Source organism: Mustelus asterias, chromosome 29, assembly GCF_964213995.1.
Source record: "Mustelus asterias chromosome 29, sMusAst1.hap1.1, whole genome shotgun sequence".
NCBI classification, from domain to species: Eukaryota; Metazoa; Chordata; class Chondrichthyes; order Carcharhiniformes; family Triakidae; genus Mustelus; species Mustelus asterias.
Genome location: NC_135829.1, coordinates 7,631,040 through 7,658,634, shown reverse-complemented (window position 1 = coordinate 7,658,634; position 27,595 = coordinate 7,631,040). Strand labels below are relative to the sequence as shown.

General features: G+C 47.4%; 1 protein-coding gene across 1 annotated transcript in view; it reads right to left on the bottom strand.

The window, feature by feature from the left end:
• The window catches only part of ccdc33 (coiled-coil domain containing 33), a 289,497-nt gene that overhangs the window by 93,767 nt on the left and 168,135 nt on the right, over positions 1 to 27,595 (bottom strand). Inside the window, exon 15 of the mRNA XM_078199812.1 lies at positions 9,402 to 9,605. Coding sequence (XP_078055938.1) covers positions 9,402 to 9,605 — 204 coding nt within the window. The remainder of the gene's footprint in view (positions 1 to 9,401; positions 9,606 to 27,595) is intronic.

The following is a 27,595-nucleotide window of genomic DNA, read 5'->3' as shown; positions in this document are numbered from 1 at the left end:
GGCAATTTAGCATGGCCAATCCACCTAACCTGCACATCTTTGGACTGTGGGAGGAAACCGGAGCACCCAGAAGAAACCTAAGCAGACATGGGGAGAACGTGCAGACTCCGCACAGACAGTGACCCAAGTTGGGAATTGAACCCAGGTCCCTGGCGCTGTGAGGCAGCAGTGCGAACCACTGTGCCACCATGCCGCCATCCTTTAACACTTCTTACATATTTTAGAGCCATTGGGCCGGATGGCCTCCTTCTGCACTGTAGGAATCTTAAGATTTTGAAGTAAATATTACATTAGCAAATATTAGTCTGAAAGACGTGCTGGTTAGGTGCATTGGCCATGCTAAATTCTCCCTCAATGCACCCGAACAGGCGCCGGAGTGTGGTGACTAGGGGATTTTCACAGTAACTTCATTGCAGTGTTAATGTAAGCCCGCTTGTGACACTAATAAATAACTTGGTTAAGCACCGCACATCTCTCAATTTAAATATTCTATGGGGTTCCCAACAAATAATCCTTGCCCCATGTTAGATACCTTGCCAGAGTTGTCAACACATTCCACACCAAACAAGTTCCTTCGCTGCTTAGCTTCACGTGCTCTGAGCTGCTCTCTGTAGGTTTTTGTACAGCTCCCTTTCTAATCAGAACCACGGTGGACAAATCAATTACTCCCTTCAATGCTTTATCGGGAAATAGTTAAGCCGAGGTCCTAAAGACTCCACGTGACTGAGGAACAAGATCAATGTTTGCAATCCATTGAGGTTTGGCTGGGACTCGCTCCAAGCCCAGCTGCTCAATGCTGATACACACATTTAACTGCAAATTCACAATGTCCAGATTAGAGAAGGATACATCCGAATTAGATCATGGTTAACGCGTATAATAGGGTTTATTCCATCTTTATCTCTTCCTGTTACCGCGAGATAAGGATAATAGCAGCAATTTAGATACTAATGATACCATGTTGTTTACCCTGATGGTAAGATGTTTCCACAGGAGTACTGGTTGTGTCTGACGCTGTGTGCTCATCGCAGAATGCCACTCTCATACAGACACAGAAAATGCTGAGGAATAAGCAGTTGTACTTTTGCTACATTATACGGCACGGTGGCACAGTGGTCAGCACTTGCTGCCTCACAGCACCAGAGATGCGGGTTCGATTCCCAGCTTCTCTGTGTGGAGTTTGCACGTTCTCCCCGTGTCTGCGTGGGTTTCCTCCGAGCGCTCCAGTTTCCTCCCACATTCTTGAAAGACGTGCTGGTTAGGGTGCATTGACCCGAATAGGCGTCAGAGTGTGGCAACTAGGGGAATTTCACAGTAACTTCATTGCAGTGTTAATGTAAGCCTTACTTGTGACTAACAAAATAAATAAATTTTTGCGACTCCTGGTCACACCTCACGAAAGCCTCTCAAAGTCCTTTACTTTTTTTTAATTCATTCATGGGACATGGACGTCTCTGGCTGGCCAGCGTTTATTGCCCATCCCCATTTGCCTGAGGGCAGTTGAGAGTCAAGTACACTTTGCTGTGGCTCTGGAGTCACATGTAGGCCAGACCGGGTAAGGATGGCAGATTTCCTTCCCTAAAGGGGCAATAGTGAACCAGATGGATTTTTCCAACAATCGGCAATGGTTTCATAAAAGCAAAATAGTTAGCGCTGCTGCCTCACAGCACCAGGAACCCGGGTTCAATTCCGGCCTTGGGTCACTGCCTGTGTGGAGTTTGCACATTCTCTCCGTGTCTGCGTGGGTTTCCTCCGGGTGCTCCTGTTTCCTCCCCCAGTCCAAAGGTGTGCGGGTTAGGTGAATTGGCCATGCTAAATTCACCCTAGTGTCAGGGGATTAGCAGGGTAGATATGTGGGGTAAAGGGGTAAGGGGCTGGGTGGGACTGTAGTCGGTGCAGACTCAGTGGACCGAATGGCCTCCTTCTGCACTGTAGGGATTCTATGATTCTATTCTATGATTCTATGCTGGAATCTGAGACAAAAACAGAAAATGCTGGAAAAACTCAGTGGGTCTGACAGCATCTGTGGAGAGAGAATAGAGCCAACGTTTCGAGCCTGGATGACGCTTCGCCAGAGCGTGGTTTCATGGTCATCAGTAGATTCTTAATTCCAGCTATCTGCCTTGGCAGGATTCGCACCCAGGTCCCCAGAGTTTAAAGTTTTAAAGTTTATTTATTGGTGTCACAAGTAAGCTTACATTAACACTGCAATGAAGTGACTGTGAAAATCCCCTAGTCGCCACGCTCCGGCAGCTGTTCGGGTACACTGAGGGAGAATTTAGCTCGGCCAATACACCCTAACCTGCACGTCTTTCAGACTGTGGGAGGAAACCGGAGCACCCGGAGGAAACCCACGCAGGCACGGGGAGAACGTGCAGACTCCGCACAGACACTGACCCAAGCCAGGAATCAAACCCTGGTCCCTGGAGCTGTGAGGTAGCAGTGCTAACCACTGTGCCGCCCCACTGGAGTCACTCGCAGGCCAGACCGGGTAAGGGCAGCAGATTTCCTTCCCTAAAGGACATTAGTGAACCAGATGGGGTTTTATGACAATCGACACCTTAAAAGGCACCGTGTCCTCGTGGGTTTCCTCCGGGTGCTCCAGTTTCCTCCCACAGTCTGAAAGACGTGCTGATTAGGGTGCATTGGCCGTGCTAAATTCACCCTCTGTGTACCCGAAAAGTCACCAGAGTGTGGCGACTAGAGGATTTTCACAGTAACTTCATTGCGGTGTTAATGCAAGCCTATTTTTGACACTAATAAATAAACTTTAAACAATGGTCACCTTTAGACTGCTAATTCCAGATTTTTATTGAATTCAAATTTCACCATCTGCCGTGGTGGGATTCGAATCTGGGTCCATTACCCCTGGGGGGGGAGGGGGTCTCTGGATTACTCGTCCAGCAACAATACCATTACGCCACTGCCTCTCTTGCCAAAATTTGTTTGGTGAAGCTCTTGTGTTCTGCTATGTCAGAGGCGCTATCTAAATGCAAGTTGTTGCCCTTGCTACAAATCTGAGCAACGCCAAGGGAGACCAGCAAGGGGGGGGCGGGGCGGGGGGGGTTTCAATACGAACTCTCGGAGCGTGTGCTGTTAGACGACTCGACTCTTGCTGAAGGCGAGACACCGACAACCAGCCCCTGGAACAATCAAGCCTTTCAACATCAGTCAAGACATTGAAGTTCTCTTCGTTGCTAAGAGACTGTGAGCAGCTCTCTTATTTTTATCTCCTTTTTTTTTGTTATTTGCGAGGCTGCCTGTAGGCCATAGCGGTAGTTATTAAGATTCCCCCCTCCTGCCACCCCTCTCTCACCAATTCTTGATCCTTTGTTATTTGAGAGGGAAAGCGCCTCGGGCATTTCACATTCCTTGTGTTCGAGTGCTGAGCGTCAGTGAACGGAGGGAAAGTAATTGAACCGCTGAGGGAGAAGAAAAATATACATTTTGACAAACTGTATGCTTCGGTGGATTTGGAAGTCACCCGAAGCTTTGTGTCAAGCAATAACGTGATGTCTGTAGTGTAGGAGCGGGAGCTGTCCGCAGTGCTGATTGCGAGAATCCACCAACACTGCGAATAAGCCTGCACCCCACCCCTCCATTGCTGCAGACTTGTTCAGAAATAATTGCAAATATCATAGAATCCCCACAGGAGACCATTCGGCCCATCGATTCTGCACCAACTCTTCAATAGAGCAACACACCCAGGCCCTATCCTGGTAACCCGACATATTTACCCCACCAATCCAACTAACTTACACATCTTGGATCACTAAGGAGCAATTTACCATGGCCAATCCACCTAACCTACACATCTTTGGACAATAAGGGGCAATTTAGCATGGCCAATTCACCTAACCTACACATCTTTGGACAATAAGGGGCAATTTAGCATGATCAATCCACCTAACCTACTCATCTTTGGACAATAAGGGGCAATTTAGCATGGCCAATTCACCTAACCTACACATCTTTGGACAATAAGGGGCAATTTAGCATGATCAATCCACCTAACCTACTCATCTTTGGACACTAAGGGGCAATTTAGCATGGCCAATCCACCTAACCTAAAGTTTTAAAGTTTATTTATTATTGTCACAAGTAGGCTTACATTAACACGGCAATGAAGTTACTGTGAAAATCCCCTAGTCGCCACACTCCGGCGCCTGTTCGGGTACACTGAGGGAGAATTTAGCACGGCCAATGCACCCTAACCAGCACGTCTTTCAGGCTGTGGAAGGAAACCCACGCAGATATGGGGAGAATGTACAAACTCTACACAGACAGTGACCCTAGGTCGGAATTGAACCCGGGTCCCTGGCGCTGCGAGGCAGCAGTGCTAACCACTGTGCTTTCATGGGATATGGGCATCGCTGTCAAGGCCAGCAATTTTTGCCGTGATTAATTGCCCTTGAACTGAGCAGCCTTTTAGGCCATTTCAGAGGGCAGTTCAGAGTCAACCACATTGCTGTGGCTCTGGAGTCACGTGTAGGCCAGACCAGGTAAGGATGGCAGATTTTCTCCTTGTGGGAACATGGCCCCTATAAGTGGGGGGTTCCTTGGGGGTCATGTGATCAGGGCAGACCCTATGGAGTGCCGAGGCAGGAAGCTGAGCCAATCGGGAGCAAGGGTGCGTATCCCGGGTAGGGGAGGATCCTCAGTTGGAGCCAGGGCGGAGAGTCATACAGTCACAGAGTTAATTCCATCTGACCTTTTGTTGCAAATGCCTATTTATTGGTGGCAATAAATCCTTTGTTACTTTGATCCGTGTTTATTACACTTTGCAAAAGGGATTTTTATGTCAATTCATGATGGTTTCGTGGTCACCATTCCTGAAAGTAACCTTATACTCCAGATTTATTAATCAAATGCTCAAATCAGCTCTCTGGTGGGATTTCAAACCATGTCCCGTGGCTATTCGCCTGGACGTTTAGATTACAAGTGCAGTGACATTATCATCACACGACTGTCTCCCCAGTGGATGTGCATCAATGATTTTAGAAACATAGAAACTAGAAGCAGGACTAGGCCATTCGGCCCTTTGAGCCTGCTCCCCCATTCATTTTGATCATGGCTGATCATCAAATTCAATATCCTGATCCCTCCTTCCCTCCATATCACTTGATCCCTTCAGCCCCAAGAGCTATATCTAATTTCCTCTCAAAATCACACAATGTTTTCGCCTCAACTACTTTCTGTGGCAGTGAATTCCACACATTCACCACCCTCTGGGTGAAGAAATTTCTCCTCACCTCAGTTTACCCCTTAGCCTCAAACTATGACCCCTAATCTGGACTCCCCAACCATTGGGAACATTCTTTCTGAATCTACGCTGTCTAATCCTGTTAGAATTTTATAAGTGTCGATGAAATCATAGAATCCCTACAGTGCAGAAGAAGGCCATTCGGCCCATCGAGTCTACACTGACAACAATCTCACCCAGGCCCTATCCCCATAACTCCACATATTTACCTCATTAATCCCTCTAACCTATGCATCCCGGGACACTAAGGGGCAATTTAGCATGGCCAATGCACCTAACCTGCACATCTTTCGGACTGTGGAAGGAAACCAGAGCACCCGGAGGAAACCCACGCAGACACGGGGAGAACGTGCAAACTCCACACAGACAATGACCCAAGCCAGGAATTGAACCCGGGTCCCTGGAGCTGTGAGGCAGCAGCGCTAACCACTGTGCCACCAGGCCACCCCTCTCACTCTTCTAAACTCCAGTAAATATAATCCTAACCAATTTACACAGACAAGCCTCTTAACAACCATCAAGAACAGGAGAAGTTAGCTTCTTCGGAAAATTATTGAAGAGGATTCTTCGAGACAGGATTTACTCCTACTTGGAAATAAGTGGACGTATTAGCGAGAGGCAACATGGTTTTGTGAAGGGGAGGTCGTGTCTCCCTAACTTGATCGAGTTTTTCGAGAAAGTGACGAAGATGATTGATGAGGGTAGGGCAGTGGATGTTGTCTACATGAACTTCAGTAAGGCCTTTGACAAGATCCCTCATGGCAGACTGGTGCAGAAGGTGAAGTCGCATGGGATCAGAGGTGAGCTGGCAAGGTGGATACAAAACTGGCTCGGTCAAAGACAGAGGATAGCAGTGGAAGGGTGCGTTTCTGAATGGAGGGCTGTGACAAGTCACGTTCCTCAGGGATCAGTGCTGGGACCTTTGCTGTTTGTAATATATATAAATGATTTGGAGGAAAATGTAACTGGATTGATTAGTAAGTTTGCGGACGACAAAAGGTTAGTGGATTTGTGGATAGCGATGAGGACCATCAGAGGATACAGCAGGACATAGATCAGTTGGAGACTTGGGCGGAGAGATGGCAGATGGAGTTTAATCCGGCCAAATGTGAGGTGATGCATTTTGGAAGGTCTAATAAAAAGGAAATATACAGTAAATGGCAGAACCCTTAAGAGTATTTATCGGCAGAGGGATCTGGGTGTACAGGTACACAGGTCACTGGAAGTGGCAACACAGGTGGAGAAGGTAGTCAAGAAGGCATGCGGCATAAGAACATAGGAACATAAGAAATAGGAGCAGGAGTAGGCCATCTAGCTCCTCAAGCCTGCCCCGCCATTCAATAAGATCATGGCTGATCTGAAGTGAATCAGTTCCACTTACCCGCCTGCTCCCCATAACCCTTAATTCCCTTACCGGTCAGAAATCTATCTACCCGTGATTTAAACATATTCAACATGCTTGCCTTCATCGGCTGGGGCATTGAGCTTAAAAATTGGCAAGTCATGTTGCAGTTTTATAGAACCTTAGTTAGGCCGCACTTGGGATATAGTGTTCAATTCTGGTTGCGACACTACCAGAAGGATGTGGAGACTTTAGAGAGGGCACAGAAAAGATTTACCAGGATATTGCCTGGTGTGGAGGGCATTAGCTATGAGGAGAGGTTGGAGAAACTTGATTTGTTCTCACTGAAATGACAGAGGTTGAGGGGGCGACCTGATAGAAGTCTACAAGATTATGAGAGGCATGGACAGAGTGGATAGTCAGAAGCTTTTGCCCAGGGTGGAAGAGCCAATTACCAAGTGGCATTGGTTTAAGGTGCGAGGGGCAAAGTTTAAAGGAGATGTACGAGGCAAGTTCTTTACATTGAGGGTGGGTGGATGCCTGGAACTCGCTGCTGGGGGAGGTAGTGGAAGCAGATACGATGGTGACTTTTAAGGGGCGTCTGGACAAATACATGAATAGGATGGGAATAGAGGGATATGGTGCCCGGAATTGTAGGAGGTTTTTGTTCAGTCGGACAGCATGGTCGGTGCAGGCTTGGAGGGCCGAAGGGCCTGTTCCTGTGCTGTAATTTTCCTTGTTCTTCTTATTGAGTGTTAATTCTTTTACGAATTCGGGGCTATGGGGCAGGGCTTGTGAGCCTGAAACCCCACACCCCTCAGTTTAACACACGATTTATTCCTCACTGCAACTTGCAAAGAGTTCATGCTACCACTGGGTGGCTCACCACGGGGGCCGAACTTGCTTCTTTTTTAACCAGCGACAGATGTCTCAAAGCTCAAGTGCAAATTAATAAGCTGTTACCAAGAGGTTACAGTGCCGACATTTACCAACAAGCACTTAATACTGTCACATGTGGCCCCCCCCCCCTCCAACCCCCCACCTTCCATCTGCTATTCCCTTAATGAAGCAGGCCAGCCATTCGGAAAGGTTGAGGACTGATACTCACTGGAGTTCAGACGAACCGGAGGTGATCTTAGTGGAATATTTTAGGCCGGAATTCTCCAACCCCGCCCACTGCTGGGATTCTCCAGCACCGCTGCAGTGAATGGGGACTTAGCTGAGCGCTAAATTCTCCATTCTTGCTGGCAGCAGTGGCGGGGCGTGCAAGTTCGGAGAATTCCGGCCATAAGATTATGACGGCGGGGGCGGGGGGGGAGGGGGGGAGGTGTTTGGGGGGGGGTGGGGGGGGGGGTTGTTGGGGGATGTTGGGGGGGACACGTCATAGTTTTATAGAATCCCTACAGTGCAAAACGAGGCTATTTGGACCATCGAGTCTGCACCAAATCTCCAACAGAACAACACACCCAGACCCAATCCCCATGGCCCCACGTATTTACCCCGCTAATCCCCCTAACCTACACTTTGGACACTAAGTGGCAATTTAGCACGGCCAATCCACCTAACCCGCACATCTTTCTCTCCCTGAGAGTCACTGGACAGAGAGGATGAGGAGAATTGGGAGAAGGATTAACACTGGCCTGGGTTAGTCAGGCTGGGGGCCTGTGCTATAAACTCTCTAACTCCATATCAGAAATCCAGTGGAGTCCGAGTGGCTGGAGTCAGCCTGGTTTGGATAGGTACCATGGTGATAGGTTAGGCCGAGGGAAGTTCAGAGGCAGAACTATATAAATCATAGGCTTAGAAATTATATACATATCTATATATGTATGTGCGCATGTCTATATGTGCGTGTGTGTCTCTATTTGTGTTTGTGTTTCCGTGTGTGTGTGTGCATGTATGTGCGTGTGTTTATGCGTGGGTGTCTGTCTGTGTCTGTGTGTGTGCGCATGTGCGCTTGTGTGCATGCATCTGTGTGTGCGTGTGTGTGCGTGTGTGTGTGCATGTGCATGTGTGTGTGTGCATGTGTGTGCGTATGTGCGTCCACGTGCGCACATGTGCATGTACATGTGTGTGCATGTACCACGTGTGTGTGTGTGTGCATTTGTGTGTATATGTGTGTGCGTGCATGCATGTTTGTGTGCATATGTGCATGTGTGTGTGCATGTGTGTGTGTGCGTCTGTGTGCATGCGTGTGTGTGTGTACATGCTGTTAATATAGAGAGCTGGTGAATTGAGAGATTCAACAAATAAACAGAAAAGAGAATCTGTTCCGCAGAGATAGCGGGTGCATTGATCTAATCTTTCAAAGTTCCCTCGAATCTGGAGAAGTCCCAACACATTGGAAAAACACAAATGAAATAATGCCGATATTCAAGAAAGGAGGGAGATTGCTGAGCAGAGGCACATGCTGCTGAAGCTTTTCAACTTGCACTCATCAGGACAAATGCAAGAATATCAAATTTCAAATCACAACAATTTACACTGCAGGATGAAAGGGTTGGTTGACAAGTGGACTCTGATTGGCTGCGGTGTTGCCATGGAGAAAATAACAGGGCACTATAGCTTCCAGGCAATTCAAAAAAACGCAAAGCTTGGACTTATTCCTTTTGTTTGCAGAGGGTGGGTCGCTGTGTCTGAATCTATGTTGCTTCTTGCGAGACACATTATCAGCTCAACTGATGATCTTAAATAGGTTGTGATGTGTTCCTTTAACTGGAACACTTTCCAGAAAGATGGATATAGTTTGCTCAAATTCTCATCTCTTTCAATACAGTTAAGTTATTTTTGTTGTACCTTTCCATTAGCTGCTGTCGGTAACTGTACAGCTCCATCCAGGGTGGACAATTGGGCCCATTCTTCTAGATTTGACAGGTGTAGAGCTGTAGATATTTCTGGATTGATGGCAGTTGTGATCTGCTGGTGGGAGCTACTCAGTGACTGAGAGCCCAGGGTAGATAAACGCCAGGGATCAGGCGCAGCAAGAATTGAATCCGGTCGCTGAAATATAAAAATAAAAATTCTGATTGCTCCTGCGGGGAGTTATTTTCACAGCTGAATGAGGAGTATACACATACACGCACGCACGCATGCACTCAGACATACACACATATTCACACACACGTACACACGCACACAGCAAAACTCTACTTTCTCAGGAGACTAAGGAAATTTGGCATGTCAGCTACGACTCTCACCAACTTTTACAGCTGCACCATAGGAAACATTCTTTCTGGTTGTATCACAGCTTGGTATGGCTCCTGCTCTGCCCAAGACCGCAAGGAACTACAAAAGGTCGTGAACGAAGCCCAGTCCATCACGCAAACCAGCCTCCCATCCATTGACTCTGTCTACACTTCCCGCTGCCTTGGCAAAGCAGCCAGCATAATCAAGGACCCCACACACCCCGGACATTCTCCCTTCTACCTTCTTCCGTCGGGAAAAGGATACAAAAGTCTGAAGTCACGTACCAACCGGACGTCAAGAACAATGCTGTCAGACTTTTGAATGGATCTATCTTGCATTAAGCTGATCTTTCTCTACACCCCAGCTATGACTGTAACACTACATTCTGCACTCTCTCATTTCCTTCTCTATGAACGGTATGCTTTATCTGTATAGGTGCAAGAAACAATACTTTTCGCTGTATCCCAATACATGTGAATAATAAATCAAATCAAATCAAATCAATGCACACACGCACACAGACACATACATACATAGACACAAACACACACAAACACACACACACACACACACAGGCAGACACACACAAACATGCAGACACACACACTCCCTCAGTACTGACCCTCTGACAATGCGGTACTCCCTCATTACTGACCCTCTGACAGTGCAGCACTCCCTCAGCACTGACCCTCTGACAGTGCGGCACTCCCTCAGCACTGACCCTCTGACAGTGCTGCATCCCCTCAGCACTGATCCTCTGACAGTGCGGCACTCCCTCAGCACTGACCCTCTGACAGTGCGGCACTCCCTCAGTACTGATCCTCTGACAGTGCGGCACTCCCTCAGCACTGACCCTCTGACAGTGCGGCACTCCCTCAGCACTGACCCTCTGACAGTGCGGCACTCCCTCAGCACTGATCCTCTGACAGTGCGGCACTCCCTCAGCACTGACCCTCTGACAGTGCGGCACTCCCTCAGCACTGACCCTCTGACAGTGCGGCACTCCCTCAGCACTGACCCTCTGACAGTGCGGCACTCCCTCAGCACTGACCCTCTGACAGTGCTGCATCCCCTCAGCACTGACCCCTCTGACACTACAGCACTCCCTCAGCACTGACCCTCTGACAGTGCGGCACTCCCTCAGCACTGAACCTCTGATAGTGCTGCATTCCCTCAGGACTGACTCTCTGACAGTGCGGCACTCCCTCAGCACTGACCCTCTGACAGTGCGGCACTCCCTCAGCACTGATCCTCTGACAGTGCTGCATCCCCTCAGCACTGATCCTCTGACAGTGCGGCACTCCCTCAGCACTGACCCTCTGACAGTGCTGCATCCCCTCAGCACTGACCCCTCTGACACTACAGCACTCCCTCAGCACTGACCCTCTGACAGTGCGGCACTCCCTCAGCACTGACCCTCTGACAGTGCGGCATTCCCTCAGTACTGACCCTCTGACAGTGCGGAACTCCCTCAGCACTGACCCTCTGACAGTGCGGCACTCCCTCAGCACTGACCCTCTGACAGTGCGGCACTCCCTCAGCACTGACCCTCTGACAGTGCGGCACTCCCTCAGCACTGACCCTCTGACAGTGCGGCACTCCCTCAGCACTGACCCTCTGACAGTGCGGCGCTCCCTCAGTACTGACCCTCTGACAGTGCGGCACTCCCTCAGTAATGATAATAAGTGATCGTCTTCACCATTTTGCATCTATCTCAAAGATAGTGAGTTAGTGAGAACCCAATCCAGCGAGGGGAAGCAATCTCGATGCTGGAAAGATATCAATGTCCCTTTCGATCCATATCTGTGGCCAAAGAGATCTTTGCGGGGAATAATTGATTTTAGTGGCTCAAGTACTGTTCCCCCTGTACCTTCCCTCAAAAGTGACCAGAACCCAGCTTGCCCAGTACATTAATGAGATTTCGTCCCATCATTTCCTGCCAGAGAGGCACAGTTCCATTTCTTTGCGCAGTCTCTAATCAAATTGTTGTGAGTGAGTTGTGCAAGTGTCCAACTTTCTAAGGGGGCAGCTGAGGAAAGGACAGTCTGGACGGCCTCTCTGCTTTTAGATCAGGATTTATTTTGTAAGTGTGTCTGAAATCCATAGAAAGCATCCTTTCCGCATGTATCACAGCTTGGTGTGGCTCCGGCTCTGACCAAGACCACAAGAAACTACGAAGGGTCATGAATGTAGCCCGATCATTCCTCCCATCCATTGACTCAGTCTACACTTCCTGCTGCCTCGGAAAAGCAGCCAGCATAATCAAGGACCCCACGCACCCCGGACATTCTCTCTTCCACCTTCTTCCGTCGGGAAAAAGGTACAAATGTCTGTGGTCACGTACAAACCAACTCAAGAACAGCTTCTTCCCTGCTGCTATCAGACTTTTGGATTGCCCTGTCATATACTAAACTGATCTTTCACTACACCCTAGCTATGACTGGAACACTATGTTCTGCACCCTCTCCTTTCCTTCTCCCCTATGTACTCTATGAACAGTATGCTTTGTCTGTATAGCGCGCAAGAAACAATACTTTTCACTGTATCCCAGTACATGTGACAATAAAACAAAGCACTTGGCACGTCATAACATTCAAGGCTATGGGCCGAGTGTTGGTTGATGGGTGTTCAGATGCGGTTAGCACTGCGGCCTCACAGCGCCAGGGAGCTGGGTTTGATTCTCAGCTCGTGTCACTGTCTGTGTGGAGTCTTCATGTTCTCCCCGTGTCTGCGTGGGTTTCCTCCGGGTGCTCCGGTTTCCTCCCAGAGTCCAAAAGACGTGCTGGTTAGGTGCATTAGCCATGCTAAATTCTCCCTCAGTGTACCCGAACAGGCACCAGAGTGTGGCGACTAGGGGATTTTCACAGTAACTTCATTGCAGTGTTAATGTAAGCCTACTTGTGACACTAATAAATAAACAAATTCTAATACGTCGGTGCAGACTCGATGGGCTGAAGGGCCTCTTCTGCACTGTGTGATTCTATGATTCAAAATTCAAATCAAATCCTCACTTACAACCAATTCAGATTAAATGATGCACTCAGAGAAAAGGACTTGCATTGATATAGCACCTTGCATGAGCTCAGGCCACTCCAAAACTATTCACATGCAAAGGATCTGTTTGAGGCCTAATCATTAATATTATAAAACAGTACAGCACAGAACAGGCCCTTCGGCCCACGATGTTGTGCCGAGCTTTATCTGAAACCAAGATCAAGCTATCCCACTCCCTATCATCCTGGTGCGCTCCATGTGCCTATCCAATAACCGCTTAAATGTTCCTAAAGTGTCTGACTCCACTATCACTGCAGGCAGTCCATTCCACACCCCAACCACTCTCTGCGTAAAGAACCTACCTCTGATATCCTTCCTATATCTCCCACCACAAACCCTATAGTTATGCCCCCTTGTAATAGCTCCATCCACCCGAGGAAATAGTCTTTGAACGTTCACTCTATCTATCCCCTTCATCATTTTATAAACCTCTATTAAGTCTCCCCTCAGCCTCCTCCGCTCCAGAGAGAACAGCCCTAGCTCCCTCAACCTTTCCTCATAAGACCTACCCTCCAAACCAGGCAGCATCCTGGTAAATCTCCTCTGCACTCTTTCCAGCGCTTCCACATCCTTCTTATAGTGAGGTGACCAGAACTGCACACAATATTCCAAATGTGCTCTCACCAAGGTCCTGTACAGTTGCAGCATAACCCCACGGCTCTTAAACTCCAACCCCCTGTTAATAAAAGCTAACACACTATAGGCCTTCTTCACAGCTCTATCCACTTGAGTGGCAACCTTTAGAGATCTGTGGATATGGACCCCAAGATCTCTCTGTTCCTCCACAGTCTTCAGAACCCTACCTTTGACCCTGTAATCCACATTTAAATTAGTCCTACCAAAATGAATCACCTCACATTTATCAGGGTTAAACTCCATTTGCCATTTTTCAGCCCAGCTTTGCATCCTATCTATGTCTCTTTGCAGCCTACAACAGCCCTCCACCTCATCCACTACTCCACCAATCTTGGTGTCATCAGCAAATTTACTGATCCACCCTTCAGCCCCCTCCTCTAAGTCATTAATAAAAATCACAAAGAGCAGAGGACCAAGCACTGATCCCTGCAGCACTCCGCCAGCAACCTGCCTCCAATCTGAAAATTTTCCATCGACCACCACCCTCTGTCTTCGATCAGACAGCCAGTTACCTATCCAATCGGCCAACTTTCCCTCTATTATGATGTGGAGATGCCAGCGTTGGACTGGGGTGGGGCACAATAAGAAGTCTCACAACACCAGGTTAAAGTCCAACAGGTTTATTTGGAATCACGAGCTTTCGGAGCGCTGCTCCTTCATCAGGTGAGCGGATACCATGGGGCAATTTAGCATGGCCACTCACCTGATGAAGGAGCAGCGCTCCGAAAGCTCATGATTCCAAATAAACCTGTTGGACTTCAACCTGGTGTTGTGAGGCTTCTTACTGTGCCAATTAATATTATTTTAGTTAAGGAACAGTCCCTCTTCATAGCTCATTCCTCACACACTCAGTGTCCCAAATGAGAGGGGGTGGCAGCACTGGTGGGTCACTGTAACGAATCTATCAGAACATAAGAACATAAGAAATAGGAGCAGGAGTAGGCCATCTAGCCCCTCGAGCCTGCCCCGCCATTCAATAAGATCATGGCTGATCTGAAGTGGATCAGTTCCACTTACCCGCCTGATCCCTATAACCCCTAATTCCCTTACCGATCAGGAATCCATCTATCCATGATTTAAACATATTCAACGAGGTAGCCTCCACCACTTCAGTGGGCAGAGAATTCCAGAGATTCACCACCCTCTGAGAGAAGAAGTTCCTCCTCAGCTCTGTCCTAAACCGACCCCCCTTTATTTTGAGGCTGTGCCCTCTAGTTCGAGCTTCCTTTCTAAGTGGAAAGAATCTCTCCATCTCTACCCTATCCAGCCCCTTCATTATCTTATAGGTCTCTATAAGATCCCCCCTCAGCCTTCTAAATTCCAACGAATACAAACCCAATCTGCTCAGTCTCTCCTCATAATCAACACCCCTCAACTCTGGTATCAACCTGGTGAACCTTCTCTGCACATCAAAATGCAGCATAGCTAATGAAATCAAAATAACATTCCCGGTGGGGGGGGGGTGATATACTGCCCAGGCGGCACAGTGCCCACCGGTTGTGGAAGGCCCAAGTCTCTCTTTATAAGTACTCAAGATACTTGATCATTCAATGCCTCCACCTGCTTATCCCTAACCTCAACAATACACTAAAAATCATTTTATGGCATATAGTTACCATAGAACCATAGAACCATAGAAAATTACAGCTCAGAAACAGGCCTTTTGGCCCTTCTTGTCTGTGCCGAACCATTTTATGCCTAGTCCCACTGACCTGCACTTGGACCATATCCCTCCACACCCCTCTCATCCATGAACCCGTCCAAGTTTTTCTTAAATGTTAAAAGTGACCCCGCATTTACCACTTTATCCGGCAGCTCATTCCACACTCCCACCACTCTCTGCGTGAAGAAGCCCCCCCTAATATTCCCTTTAAACTTTTCTCCTTTCACCCTTAACCCATGCCCTCTGGTTTTTTTCTCCCCTAGCCTCAGCGGAAAAAGCCTGCTTGCATTCACTCTATCTATACCCATCAAAATCTTATACACCTCTATCAAATCTCCCCTCAATCTTCTACGCTCCAGGGAATAAAGTCCCAACCTATTCAATCTCTCTCTGTAACTCAGCTTCTCAAGTACCGGCAACATCCTTGTGAACCTTCTCTGCACTCTTTCAATCTTATTTACATCCTTCCTGTAACTAGGTGACCAAAACTGTACACAATACTCCAAATTCGGCCTCACCAATGCCTTATATAACCTTACCATAACACTCCAACTTTTATACTCGATACTCCGATTTATAAAGGCCAATGTACCAAAGGCACTCTTTACGACCCTATCCACCTGTGACGTCACTTTTAGGGAACTCTGTACCTGTATTCCCAGATCCCTCTGTTCAACTGCACTCTTCAGAGTCCTACCATTTACCCTGTACGTTCTTCTTTGGTTTGTCCTTCCAAAGTGCAATATCTCACACTTGTCTGCGTTAAATTCCATTTGCCATTTTTCAGCCCATTTTTCTATTTGGTCCAAATCCCTCTACAAGCTTTGAAAACCTTCCTCACTGTCCACTACACCTCCAATCTTTGTATCATCAGCAAACTTGCTGATCCAATTGACCACATTATCATCCAGATCATTGATATAGATGACAAACAACAACGGACCCAACACCGATCCCTGCGGCACACCACTAGTCACAGGCCTCCACTCAGAGAAGCAATCCTCCACAACCACTCTCTGGCTTCTTCCATTGAGCCAGTGTCTTATCCAATTTACTACCTCCCCATGTATACCCAGCGACTGAACCTTCCTAACTAACCTCCCATGAGGGACCTTGTCAAAGGCCTTGCTGAAATCCAGGTAGACAACATCCACCGCCTTCCCTTCATCCACTTTCCTGGTAACCTCCTCGAAAAACTCTAATAGATTGGTCAAACATGACCTACCACGCACAAAGCCATGTTGACTCTCCCTAATAAGTCCCTGTCTATCCAAATATTTGTAGATCCTATCCCTTATCACACCTTCCAATAACTTGCCCACCACCGACGTCAAACTTACTGGCCGATAATTTCCCGGATTTCTTTTGGAACCTTTTTTAAACAACGGAACAACATGAGCCACCCTCCAATCATCCGGCACCTCCCCCGTGAATACTGACATTTTAAATATGTCTGCCAGGGCCCCTGCAAGTTCAACACTAGCTTCCCTCAAGGTCCGTGGGAATACCCTGTCCGGTCCTGGGGATTTATCCACTCTGATTTGCCTCAAGACAGCGAGCACCTCCTCCCCTTTAATCTGTAAAGGTTCCATGGCCTCCCTACCAGTTTGCCCTATTTCCGTAGACTCCATGCCCGTTTCCTCAGTAAATACGGATGCACAAAAACCATTTAGTATCTCCCCCATCTCTTTTGGTTCCATACACAGTGCACCACTCTGGTCTTCAAGAGGACCAATTTTATCCCTCACTATCCTTTTGCTCCTAACATACCTATAGAAGCTCTTTGGATTTTCCTTCACTCTGTCTGCCAAAGCAACCTCATGTCTTCTTTTAGCCCTCCTGATTTTCACTCTTAAGTAGCTTCTTGCACTTTTTATACTCCTCGAGCATCTGATGTGTTCTTTGCTGCCTGTACATTTCATACAACTCTCTCTTCCTCTTAATCAGTGTTACAATCTCCCTCGAGAACCAAGGTTCCTTATTCCTATTTACTTTGCCTTTAATCCTGACAGGAACATACAAACTCTGCACTCTCAAAATTTCTCCTTTGAAGGCCTCCCACTTTCCATTTACATCCTTACCAGAGAACAGCCTGTGCCAATCCACACTTCCCAGATCCCTTCTCATTTCATCAAATTTGGCCTTTTTCCAGTTCAGAACTTCAACCCGAGGACCAGATCTATCCTTATCCACGATCAGGTTGAAACTAATGGCATTATGATCACTGGATCCAAAGTGTTCCCTCACACTCACATCCATCACCTGCCCTAACTCATTTCCCAATAGGAGATCCAATATCGCATCCTCTCTAGTTGGCACCTCTATATACTGATGTAGAAAATTCTCCTGAACACATTTTACAAACTCTACCCCATCTAAACCTTTAACAGTATGCGAGTCCCAATCTATATGTGGAAAATTAAAATCCCCTACTATCACAACTTTGTGTTTCTTGCAGTTGTCAGCTATCTCTCCGCTGATTTGCTCCTCCAGTTCTCGCTGACTATTGGGTGGTCTATAATACAAGCCCATTAATGTGGTCATACCTTTCCTGTTTCTCAGCTCCACCCATAGGGCCTCTGTAGACAAGCTCCCTAATCTATCCTGCCTGAGTACCGCTATAACATTTTCCCTGACCAACAATGCCACCCCCCCACCTTTTATCCCTCTGCCTCTATCCCGCCTGAAACATTGGAACCCTGGAACATTGAGCTGCCAGTCCTGCCCCTCCTGTAGCCAAGTTTCACTAATGGCTATAATGTCATATTTCCACGTGTCTATCCACGCCTTCAGCTCATCTGCCTTCCCTACAATACTCCTGGCATTGAAATAGACACACCTCAAAAAATTATTTCCACCACACTCTACCCTTCCATTTGTGATTTTGCTTGAACTAACCTGTCTTTTTACCCCTGCTCCACTATCTGCTCTGGCACTCTGGTTCCCACCCCCCTGCAAATCTAGTTTAAACGCTCCCCAATAACACGAGCAAATCTCCCTGCAAGTATATTGGTCCCCTTGTAGTTTAGGTATAACCCGTCTCTCTTGTACAGGTCCCACCTGCCCCAGAAGAGGTCCCAATGATCCAAGAATTGGAAACCCTGCCCCCTGCACCAGTTCCTCAGCCACCTGTTTATCCGCCCAAGCATCCTACTCCTGCCCTCACTGGCATGTGGCTCAGGTAGCAATCCTGAGATTACTACCCTCGGGGTCCTGCTTTTTAACTTCCTTCCAAGCTCTTTGTACTCACTCTTTAGGACCTCCTCACTCTTCCTTCCCACATCATTGGTACCGACATGTACCACGACATCTGGCTGATCACCTTCCCTCTTTAGAACGCTATGCACGCGATCAGAGACATCGCTGACCTTGGCACCTGGGAGGCAACAAACCATGCGGGAGTCTCTGTCCCGACCACAGAACCTCCGGTCCGTACCTCTGACCATCGAGTCCCCTATCACTACTGCTCTCCTCTTCTTCATCCCACCCTTTTGCGCTGTAGAACCAGACTCAGTATCAGAGTTCCGGCTGTTGCAGCTTGTCCCAGGTAAAGCATCTGCCACAACAGTATCCAATTCAGTATACCTGTTGTGGAGGGGTATGTCCACTGGGGAACCCTGCTCTGCCTGTCCTTTCACACTGCCATTTCCTCTCCTTACAGTAACCCAATTTCCTGTGCTCTGCTGCTTAGGTGTAACTATCTCCCTAAAGCTACTGTCTATATACGTCTCATTCTCCCGAATTAGATGGAGGTCATCAAGCTCCTTCTCCAGTTCCCTAACACGCTTAGCTAGCAGCTGCAGCTGAATGCATCTTTTGCAGGTGCTGTCGTCAGGGATACCGGAGGTCTCCCTGATCTCCCACATCCTGCAACAGGAGCATTCCAACATCTTGCCTGGCATTTTTTTTTTGCTCTGGGGAAATACAGGAATAAACTTTCTGAAAAGAAAAAAATAACCTACTCTCGCCTCTGCCTGTTCTCGCCGAAGCCTGTTTTGAGCCAAAGCCCTTCAGCTCTCACTCTGTCCCCTGCTCACTCTGCTGCCCGCTAACGACGCTGCCCGCTCAAAGGCGCGGCCTACTTTTAAACCCTCCAAAACCTTCCCAGGCTGCTGCTGGGCCTATTTCCTGTTTTGAAAAAAAACCTCCGATTTTTTTCACAAATTTAACTGAAAAATAATTAAATAAATTAGTGCACAAACAAGCTCCCTTACCCTCAGCCTGCTCCTGTGGAACAATGAGTTGTCGCTGGCTAGGCCAGCATTTGTTGTCCATGGCTAACCATCACCTTCTCAAGGCAAGTTAGGGATGGGCAATAAATGCTGGCTTAACCAGCGATGCCCGCATCCCCTAAAAGAAATTTTATTCGTAATTGTAATATTGAGATTAATGATAAACAGGTGGAGGATATTCATAGGATCTCCAGTGCAGAAAGAGGCCATTTGGTCCACCAAGCCCACACTGACAACAGGCCCTATTCCCATAACCCCACATATTTACCCTCCTCGTCCCCCTGACACTAAGGGGCAATTTAGCATGGCCAATCAACCTAACCCGCACATCTTTGGACTGTGGGAGGAAACCGGAGCACCCGGAGGAAACCCACGCAGACACGAGGAGAACGTGCAAACTCCACACAGACAGTGACCCAAGCCAGGAATTGAACCTGGGTCCCTGGCGCTAACCATCTACTGATGACTATGAAACCATTGTCGGTTGTCATTAGAAACCCATCTGGTTTAACAATGCCTCTTTAGGAAAGGAAATCTGTCGTCCTTACCTGGTCTGGCCTACATGTGACTCCAGAGCCACAGCAATGTGGTTGACTTTCAACTTATCCTTGGGCAACTAGGGATAGGCAATAAATGCATGGGATTACGGGAATAGGGCCGAGGTGGGATTGTGGTCGGTGCAGACTCGATGGGCCAAATGGCCTCCTTCTGCACTGTAGGGATTCTATCTGCTTCAGATATGTTTGAGTTATTTATTTATTGTCACAAGTAGGCTTACATTAACACTGCAATGAAGTTACTGTGAAAATCCCCTAGTCGCCACACTCCAACACCTGTTCAGGTACACTGAGGGAGAATTCAGCATGGCCAATGCACCGAACCAGCACATCTTTGGAGTGTGGGAGGAAACCGGAGCACCTGGAGGAAACCCACACAGACACAGGGAGAAGGTGCAGGCTCCATACAGTGACCCAAGCCAGGAATTGAACCCGGGTCCCTGGAGCTGTGAGGCAGCAGTGCTAACCACTGTGCCACCGTGCCGTCCATACCAGGGACCTTCAGGAACTGAATATGTAAATCATATTTCTTGACCGACATACAGCTGGCCCTCTTCCCAATTGACCCCATTGGGGTTTTTTTCTTGTTGGAGTAGGATATACTTGCCATTCATGATTGGTTATTCCAGTTGTAACTTGACCAGGTCAGAGTTCCCTCCCTGGGCTGGAGGGAATTCCCCCTCCAGCCCAGGGTCAAGCGATCAAGGTCAGTGAGTTTGTCCCCACTCAGTACCTGGACATCGCGAGAGTAGAATTGGAACTACGGCTCATTGACATTCCTCTGAGACTAGGTTTCTGATTCATGCTGTCCCCATCTCAATGCGATTGGAACGTGGAATGTGCAGTGAAGCAAATTTGGTAGCCATCTTGGCTGGGAGTTCAAGACACTTTAGTCTGTGCTTATAAAAATGCTGTTTCTTTTTTAAAATTCAATTCATGTTTCTAGCTACAAGATTTATTTTTTATTCATTCGTGGGACACGGGCATCGCTGGCTGCCCAGCATTTATTGCCCATCCCCAGAGGCAGTTGAGAGTCAACCACATTGCTGTGGCTCTGGAGTCACATGTAGGCCAGACCAGGTAAGGACGGCAGATTTCCTTCCCTAAAGGAACCAGATGGGTGTTTCCGACAATTGACAATGGTTTCATGGTCATCCGTAGATTCTTAATTCCAGATATTTTTAATTTGATTTGATTTATTATAATCACATGTATTAGTGAAAAGTATTATTTCTTGTGCGCTATACAAAGAATACCGTTCATAGAGAAGGAAAGGAGAGAGTGCAGAATGTAGTGTTACAGTCAGAGCTAGGGTGTACAGAAAGATCAACTTAATGTAAGGTAGGTCCATTCAAAAGTCTGATGGCAGCAGGGAAGAAGCTGTTCTTGAGTCAGTTGGTACGTGACCTCAGACTTTTGTATCCTTTTCAAATTCTGCTGTGGTGGGATTTGAACTCTAAAGGGAACAAGATGGGTTTTTCCGACAATGGTTTCATGGTCATCAGTAGATTCTTAATTCTGGATATTCTTAGTTGAATTCAAATTCTGCTGTGGTGGGTCTTAAAGGGCATTAGTGAACTATAGGACATTAGTGAACCAGATGGGTTTTTCTAACAATTGACAATGGTTCCATGGTCATCAGTAGATTCTAAATTCCAGATATTTTTTATTGAATTCAAATTCCACCATCTGCCGTGGTGGGATTTGAACCCGGGTCCCCAGAACATTAGTTGAGTTTCTGGATTAATAGTCTAGCGATAATACCACTAGGCTACCACCTCAACACTTGGCATAAAGCATAACTTCATAAAAGTATTGATTCTGCACCCAGTACTGACCAGCCCAGCAATCCGGAATCCCAATGGAATTTTCTGCTGGTAATATACTGTTTTAGTAAACTTTTTAAATTAAGGCAGAATTAAACAAAAATGTTGCTTTTAATTAGGATTGAGTTTAACGGTTGAGTATTTAATAGGTTTGTACTAAGACAAGCACGATCTCAGTTATTGTAACTTTATTCATGTTTTCACAAGAGTATAGGACAGTCAAGTGACTGGGTTAATAGTTGACACAAACATGATTTTTTTTTTAAATGATCGGTTAGCCTTGCTGTGCCCTGGGTTGGAAGAATTGACAGATTGGTTCAGTTACGATTCTCACTCCAGAAGGTTTTAGATACAAGATCCTCTCCCGGGGGAACGGAAGGGGGAGGGTGTTAAATTTACTTCGTACCTTTTCCCCTCTGCGCCTCTGTAACTCCCGCAGCTGCTGCGTGAACAAGCACCCTTCTGCTGCGCTTCCGTCAATCTCACAGCTGCAGGGTGGGTGAAAAGTCTGAGGAAGTTGCCCGTTCCTCTGGGACTCCAGTATCTAACGCGGGTTAACAACTCACTGCAGTCCTGAGAGTATGCAGCACTGAGAGAGAAGTACCGAGAGAATGCTGTAGTTTTTTTTTATTATTCAGGGGACATGAGTGTCACTGGCTGGACCAACATTTATTGCCCATCCCTAGTTGCCCTTGAAACTGAGTGATTTGCTAGGCCATTTCAGAGGGCAGTTGAGTGTCAATGTATTCCTGTGGCTCTGGAGTCCCATGTAGACCAGACCAGGTAAGGACGGCAGATTTCCTTCCCTAAAGGACATTAGTGAACCAGATGGATTTTTCCAACAATCGACAATGGTTTCATGGTCAACAGTAGATTCTTAATTCCTAATATTTTTTATTGAATTCAAATTCCACCACCTGCCATGGCGGGATTCAAACCGGGGTCCCCAGAAAATTAAAGATTTAAAGTTTATTTATTCGTCTCACAAGGGTCCTCAGAATGAGTTTCTGGATGAATAGTCTAGCAATAATACCACTAGGCCATCGCCCATTGAGAATGGTACATTAAGAGAGGGCTGTGTAGAGAATGGTGTATTGAGAGAGTGTTGTATTCAGAGTGCAGTACGGATAGAGTGCAGCATTGAGGGGTCTGTACTGAGAGAGTGCAGCATTGAGGGGTCAGTATTGAGAGAGTGCAGCATTGAGGGGTCAGTATTGAGAGAATGCAGCATTGAGGGGTCAGTATTGAGAGAGTGCAGCATTGAGGGGCCTGTACTGAGAGAGTGCAGCATTGAGGGGTCAGTATTGAGAGAGTGCAGCATTGAGGGGTCAGTATTGAGAGAATGCAGCATTGAGGGGTCAGTATTGAGAGAGTGCAGCATTGAGGGGTCAGTATTGAGAGAGTGCAGCATTGAGGGGTCAGTATTGAGAGAATGCAGCATTGAGGGGTCAGTATTGAGAGAATGCAGCATTGAGGGGTCAGTATTGAGAGAATGCAGCATTGAGCGGTCAGTATTGAGAGAATGCAGCATTGAGGGGTCAGTATTGAGAGAGAGTGCAGCATTGAGGGGTCAGTAGTGAGAGAATGCAGCATTGAGGGGTCTGTACTGAGAGAATGCAGCATTGAGGGGTCAGTAGAGAGAGAATGCAGCATTGAGGGGTCAGTAGTGAGAGAATGCAGCATTGAGGGGTCAGTAGTGAGAGAATGCAGCATTGAGGGGTCAGTAGTGAGAGAATGCAGCATTGAGGGGTCTGTACTGAGAGAATGCAGCATTGAGGGGTCTGTACTGAGAGAGTGCAGCATTGAGGGGTCAGTAGAGAGAGAGTGTAGCATTGAGGGGTCTGTACTGAGAGAGTGCAGCATTGAGGGGTCAGTAGAGAGAGAATGCAGCATTGAGGGGTCTGTACTGAGAGAGTGCAGCATTGAGGGGTCAGTAGTGAGAGAATGCAGCATTGAGGGGTCTGTACTGAGAGAATGCAGCATTGAGGGGTCTGTACTGAGAGAGTGCAGCATTGAGGGGTCAGTATTGAGAGAATGCAGCATTGAGGGGTCAGTATTGAGAGAATGCAGTATTGAGGGGTCTGTACTGAGAGAGTGCAGCATTGAGGGGTCAGTATTGAGAGAGTGCAGTATTGAGGGGTCAGTATTGAGAGAATGCAGTATTGAGGGGTCAGTATTGAGAGAATGCAGCATTGAGGGGTCAGTATTGAGAGAATGCAGCATTGAGGGGTCAGTATTGAGAGAATGCAGCATTGAGGGGTCTGTACTGAGAGAATGCAGCATTGAGCGGTCAGTATTGAGAGAATGCAGCATTGAGGGGTCTGTACTGAGAGAGTGCAGCATTGAGGGGTCAGTATTGAGAGAGTGCAGCATTGAGCGGTCAGTATTGAGAGAACACAGCATTGAGGGGTCAGTATTGAGAGAATGTAGTATTGAGCGGTCAGTACTGAGAGAGTGCAGCATTGAGGGGTCAGTAGAGAGAGAGTGCAGCATTGAGGGGTCAGTAGTGAGAGAATGCAGCATTGAGGGGTCTGTACGGATAGAGTGCAGCATTGAGGGGTCTGTACGGATAGAGTGCAGCATTGAGGGGTCAGTAGAGAGAGAATGCAGCATTGAGGGGTCAGTAGTGAGAGAATGCAGCATTGAGGGGTCAGTATTGAGAGAGAACGCAGCATTGAGGAGTCAGTATTGAGAGAGTGCAGCATTGAGGGGTCAGTATTGAGAGAACGCAGCATTGAGGGGTCAGTACTGAGAGAGTGCAGCATTGAGGGGTCAGTATTGAGAGAACGCAGCATTGAGGGGTCAGTAGAGAGAGAACGCAGCATTGAGGGGTCAGTAGAGAGAGAATGCAGCATTGAGGGGTCAGTATTGAGAGAATGCAGCATTGAGGGGTCAGTATTGAGAGAATGCAGCATTGAGGGGTCAGTATTGAGAGAATGCAGCATTGAGGGGTCAGTATTGAGAGAATCCAGGGTGTTGACCTTTGAACCAGATGCCGCAACCGCTTTAGTAAAGGAAAATATTTCACTTTTAGCTGGAAATGGTTTGTAATGTCTCAAAATTGACTGCAATTTCCTTCGAAATGTCAAACTCGACATTCTAACAAACCATTCATTCTCTTAAGCACACATAATACGCCCTGTTAGGGAAGACTCTAAGTTCCACTGCCTCAATGCCTTTCATTGCTCAATTCCCCAGCCACCTCTGCTCTGTGAGAAATACAGCTTAAAAAGCTGCCGCTTCTCTTTGCTTCTGCGACCTTTCATACCTCATTAATGCCGAGGGGAAACTTATTCTACATTTCATTAGTGCAATGCAAGCGCCTGCGACAATAAAAAAAAAGACACAGCAATCCGCCCTTTCCAACAAAAGGGAATGAGACCTGGGCAATCTGAGTGCAGCCTCGCCCTTGCAATAGTCTCAAGAGGCAAGGTTCATGTAAAATGCAACAGTTTATCAGCTGCCTGCGATTACACGTGTGGTTAACGCAGCTGCTGGCCGTGGTGCTGAATGTGCAACTGCTTTGAGCTGGTTTATCAACGAGATTCTCGTCCTGAACTACAATACAGACATGTGCAAGGCAGACCCGCTCACACACTTCTATTCAATTAGGCCTTTTCCAAGAGTGCCCCTGTGGGGATGTGAGAGAAGAAGGCTGACAAGTCGTGCTCAGCTAAAGACATTAATTTTTCCCTGCGCCCCAATGTATCCAACTCGCTAGTCGTTGAAGCCTTGTTGCACTGGCGTGCCCAATACTGGAGTGAACGTCTCTCCACTGTTTAAACGTCAGTTCTACTGTCGAATCATAGAATCCCCACAGTGCAGGAGGAGGCCATTCGGCCCATCTGCACCCACCACAATCCCACCCAGGTCCTATCCCCATAACCCCATGCATTTACCCCAGCTAGTCCCCCGCTAACACGAAGGGGCAATTTAGCACGGGCAATCCACCTAACCCACACATCTTTGGACTATAGTCAAAATAAAATAGCAAAACATGGAAGCTAGAATATTTATTTTATTAGAAATTGAGAGGATTGGGTCGAAGATGGAGGAGGGTGGCACTATTGCCTCACAGCGCCAGGGTTCGACTCCAGGCTCGGGTCACCGTCTGTGTGGAGTCTGCACGTTCTCCCCGTGTCTGCGTGGGTTTCCTCCGGGTGCTCCGGTTTCCCCCCACAGTCCAAAGATGTGCTGGTTAGGGTGCATTGGCCATGAAAAACCGCCCCTTGGAGAGAGAATGGAGCTAATATTAAATTGTCCCTTAGCATCACAAAGATGTGCAGGCTAGTTGTTGGACTATCCATGCTGAACTGTCCCTTGGAGAGAGAATGGAGCCAACATTTCAAGTCTGGATTGAAACGTTGGCTCTATTCTCTCCCCACAGATGCTGTCAGACCTGCTGAGATTTTCCAGCATTTTCTGTTTGTGTTTCAGATTCAAGCATCTGCAGTATTTTGCTTTTATCTAAATTGCCCTTAATGTCTCTATTGCTGTGTGTAGGAGCAGTAATATGCACGCAGAAAGAACATGTACATGATTTCCCAATCCAAAGTTCCAGAAATCGTAGAATCCCTCGTATACAGAAGGGGCCATTTGGTCCATCGAGTGTGCACCAATTCTCCAACAGAGTGTCCCACCCTGGCCCTCTCCCCCGCACTATCTCTGTAATGCCACACATTTCCGATGGCTAATCCCATCTAACCTACCCGTCTTTGGACACTGAGGGACAATTTAGCATGGCTAATCCCCCTAACCTATACATCTTTAGACACTAAGGGACAATTTAACATGTCTAATCCCCCTAACCTGCACACCTTTGGACACCAAGGGGCAATTTAGCATGGCCAATCCACCTAACCTACACATCTTGGGACACCAAGGGACAATTTAACATGACCAATCCAGCTAACATCTTTGGACACCAAGGGGCAATTTAGCACGGCCAATCTCCCTAACCTACACATATTTGGACACCAGGGGACAATTTAACATGGCCAATCCCCCTAACCAGTCTTTTGGACTGTGGGAGGAAACCGGAGCACCCGGAGGAAACCCATGCAGGCACAGCAAGAACATACAAACTCCACACAGACAGTGACCCAAGGCCGGAATTGAACCTGGGTCCCAGGCGCTGTGAGGTGGCAGTGCTAACCACTGTGCCACCCAAATCTAAATCCCCCCACCCCACCCCACATTGTCAGTCCAGTTTTGTTTCCTGAGGATTCCCAAGAAAACCAATCGGGAGCTTTTGTGAAATGTATTTTTTGTGTCAAATTGAACAGGTGCGATGAGGGAAAGTCCTTTGCTTCGCAATACATAATGAACATTTAACAAGGAGGGTGCTAGCTAAGCTGCGAAACTCAGATATTGCTGTTTTCTTTGCGGAACTGTGTCTGGAGGTGAAAGAACTCTCGGGGTTGGATGATCCGAAGCAGATCATACCATGAGTCATGGGAGGGCGTCTATGATTTGATTTGATTTGATTTATTATTGTCACATGTATTAACAAACAGTGAAAATTGTTTCTTGCACGCTATACAGACAAAGCATACCATTCATAGAGAAGGAAAGGAAAAGGTGCAGAATGTAGTGTTACAGTCATAGCTAGGGTGTAGAGAAAGATCAACTTAGTGCGAGGTAGGTCCATTCAAAAGTCTGACAGCAGCTGGGAAGAAGCTGTTCTTGAGTCGGTTGGTACGTGACCTCAGACTTTTGTATCTTTTTCCCGACGGGAGAAGGTGGAAGAGAGAATGTCCGGGGTGCATGGGGTCCTTAATTATGCTGGCTGCTTTGCCGAGGCAGCGGGAAGTGTAGACAGAGTCAATGGATGGGA